We start from the raw sequence: 3091 nt of genomic DNA on the forward strand, positions 1-3091 counted from the left end.
GTTGAACAGAGCGAGGGGGGAGGAGGAGGCAGAGCAGAGGCTGTTTTTAAAGGAAATTAAGTAAATTTGACAAATGACCGACGCAGCGAAAACTGTTCGACCCAAGTCCTCCAAAGTGTGGGAGAACTTCACAAAGATAAAAACTGAGCAACATGCAGCTTTGAAAAGTGACGACACGACACGGGAGAACCACGGAGATAAACGTAAACATGTGGGAGTGACGAGGAGGAGGAAGGAGCTGCAGCTGATACAACTCTTCATGTGTTGCAGGTGAGTCTCTACAATTTAACACTTTGTTCTTTTTCAAGAGAGAAAACATAACGTCAGTCTGTCTGAAGATGAAGCTGTTTGTTTGTTTGTTTGTTTGTTTATCTGATTAATGACGTGATAGAGAACGTGTGTTACTTTTTATTTAATTTAATTGGTACAAGCAGTGTTTAAATATGATTTATAAATAAATCTAACACAAAGATAATAATTTAATGATTAAGCTTCAACTTTTAATTTGCTGGCAAAGTCTGAAGACACTGCAGGTATGGCAGGATGAATTGCATTTAAACAGGAATTAAAGTAATTTATTACTTCTACTCAAATGTGTGTAATTAAGTATTTTATATATATGTGTGTGTGTGTGTGTGTGTGTGTGTGATTGCTCTTTTAGCTACTTTTGCCTGAACCTAACACTGCAAGTGAAACAAGGCATTTCTTGAGTTGCTGTAAATTATGCTATAAAACATATTTACTGTCTCATTCCAGAAAACAACAACAACAAACAACAACATCCTTCATGATGGACAGACATCATGGACACCACAGCAGCAGCTGTCTTCACTGAAACATCCTGAACATGATCGTCACTGACATGAGGCCTCTGTCCATGGTTGAAGACGAAGGCTTCACTACAATAATCCACACTTTTAATCCAGGTTACAATAATCCACACTTTTAATCCAGGTTACAATAATCCACACTTTTAATCCAGGTTACAATGATCCACACTTTTAATCCAGGTTACAATAATCCACACTTTTAATCCAGGTTACAATAATCCACACTTTAATCCAGGTTACAATAATCCACACTTTAATCCAGGTTACAATAATCCACACTTTTAATCCAGGTTACACTCTTCCCTCAAGGACACATTTTACAAAGTAGCTACATATTGTGCAGGTATAAAGACACATTTGTATAAATTTTTGTGTACATTTATTTTTTTAAGCTATGTGACTAACTTTTATTTTTTATGATTCAATATTTTACTAACAGAATAGTCAAATAGCAACCTGTTTTTCTGTGAATTGCTATGTCAGTCAAATGTTCAATTTTGGAATAAAGGGGTGGAAATTAAAACGCTTTATTTCTTTGCCGATTAATCGATTAATCCAGGGGGGGGGGGGGGGTCGCCCGATGGATCGATTATTGAAATAATCGTTAGTTGCAGCCCTACTGTGCATGCATGTCCAAAAAGACAACTTGAGGTAAGTTTTATTAATGTTGGATAAGTTTTAAAGTTAGAATTAAATTCTGCTAACACAAAACATGTTTCTTTTTATTCCTAGTTTTAAAGTGGATATTAAAGTGATTAATTTAAGTGATTGTTTAAAGTTATTTTATATATTTTAAATAAGGGGCAGATATAAGAATTTTTTCTCTTCTTTCTGAACTCTTTTCATTCAATGTTTTCTTTTTGATGAATGTTTTGTTTATTTTGTTTCTATTAAATGAATGAATAAATGTATTTAAATTTTTTTAAATGGCTTTAAACATCTGTAATGTAGCTGTTTTTGTCTCTTTAAAAAAAACATATATATATATATATTTATATATATTAGGGGTGTAGCGGTGCACGTGGGTGTACTGAACCATTTTGGTTCGGTACGTTCGGTTCGGTCCACGTGTGTACCCTTTCAGTTATTTTTTCATTAATTAAATGTTATTAATGAGAGATTATGCGCCGCGGAACTAAAGTTCCTAAGCGTGTTTCAGCACGGCGCTATTATCTTGAGGCACGTGTAACATTAGCAGCCTAGCATGTCGTTGCGGTCTCCTGGTGGGAACTTTATGTCTTTGTTGTTAAAAGACAAGTGGACAAAGCGGAGTGTGGACGTTGTTTCACAGAGAGTGGATCTGCAGCAGCAGCACGACGAACTCGTTAACTTGAAACGACATCATCTGAACACGAACGTCTCTTCTAGCAGCTTGCTGCAAAGATCGATGTCATCATCATTTAAACGACCTTCATCAGGTCATTCAGGTCGGTCCAGATCATGTCTTTAAGACATGCTTGTAGTCTAAGTAGCTGATTGGATTCATTGGGTTTAATGGACAAATATAATTGAGTGTCATCAGCATAACAATGAAAATGTATCCCATGCTGCTTAATTGTTCATACAGACTTTTTAAAGGAGCAGCTTCAAAATGTTTGTTCACAAACGGATTTTCTTCCTGACCTTCCTGTAAGTTTTCGGTGTAATGAAGGTGAAAAATTAAATCCATAAAGTTGATGCTCATGTAGAGGGTCAAACAACGAAAGGTCAAAGGTCACAGCTAAAGCAACGCTCAACATTTCCCCAGATACCTCTCGGCTGTTTACCTTTCTGAGCTCGGGTGGTACTTTCAAAGAACCGGACCGTCAGGTCTTGGATGGAGAGCACTGCAGCCTGGGCCTTCCTCTGCCACTCCTCATCCTCCTTCCTGAGGCTGTCCACCCGCCGAGGGCCCAGACGCTCCGTCTGCAGGCACATCTGGAGAGCACGAGGAGAAGCAGCTCGTCAACATTTTGTCAGACACCAGGAGGCTTCTCAATCTGACGATAACAAAACGAGCTGGCTGTAATTATCTCCTTAAAAGAATGTGCCGTCCCGCGTCAAACATCTCATTTACAACATTTTATGGACTAAATTAAAGATGTGCAAAACTCCCAGCATGAACGCTTTTAAAGCATTTTTTTATTTAGACTGCCATTTACCATGGCATTTACCAGACTGCCATACACCTCCAGATGCAGGAAGAGGGCCACCTGCATCATGAAGGACCCCACCCACCCAGCACACACACTTTTTGCCCCACTCCCCTCAGGAAGGAGGTT

General features: G+C 38.5%; 1 protein-coding gene across 1 annotated transcript in view; it reads right to left on the reverse strand.

The window, feature by feature from the left end:
• LOC119410375 (junction-mediating and -regulatory protein) overlaps positions 1-3091 on the reverse strand; it is a 37859-nt gene that overhangs the window by 8489 nt on the left and 26279 nt on the right. Inside the window, exon 4 of the mRNA XM_037677287.1 lies at positions 2597-2747. Within this exon, the coding sequence (XP_037533215.1) occupies positions 2597-2747 (151 nt within the window). The remainder of the gene's footprint in view (positions 1-2596; positions 2748-3091) is intronic.

This window comes from Nematolebias whitei, chromosome 5 (genome assembly GCF_014905685.2).
Source record: "Nematolebias whitei isolate Nwh7 chromosome 5, NemWhi1, whole genome shotgun sequence".
NCBI classification, from domain to species: domain Eukaryota; kingdom Metazoa; phylum Chordata; class Actinopteri; order Cyprinodontiformes; family Rivulidae; genus Nematolebias; species Nematolebias whitei.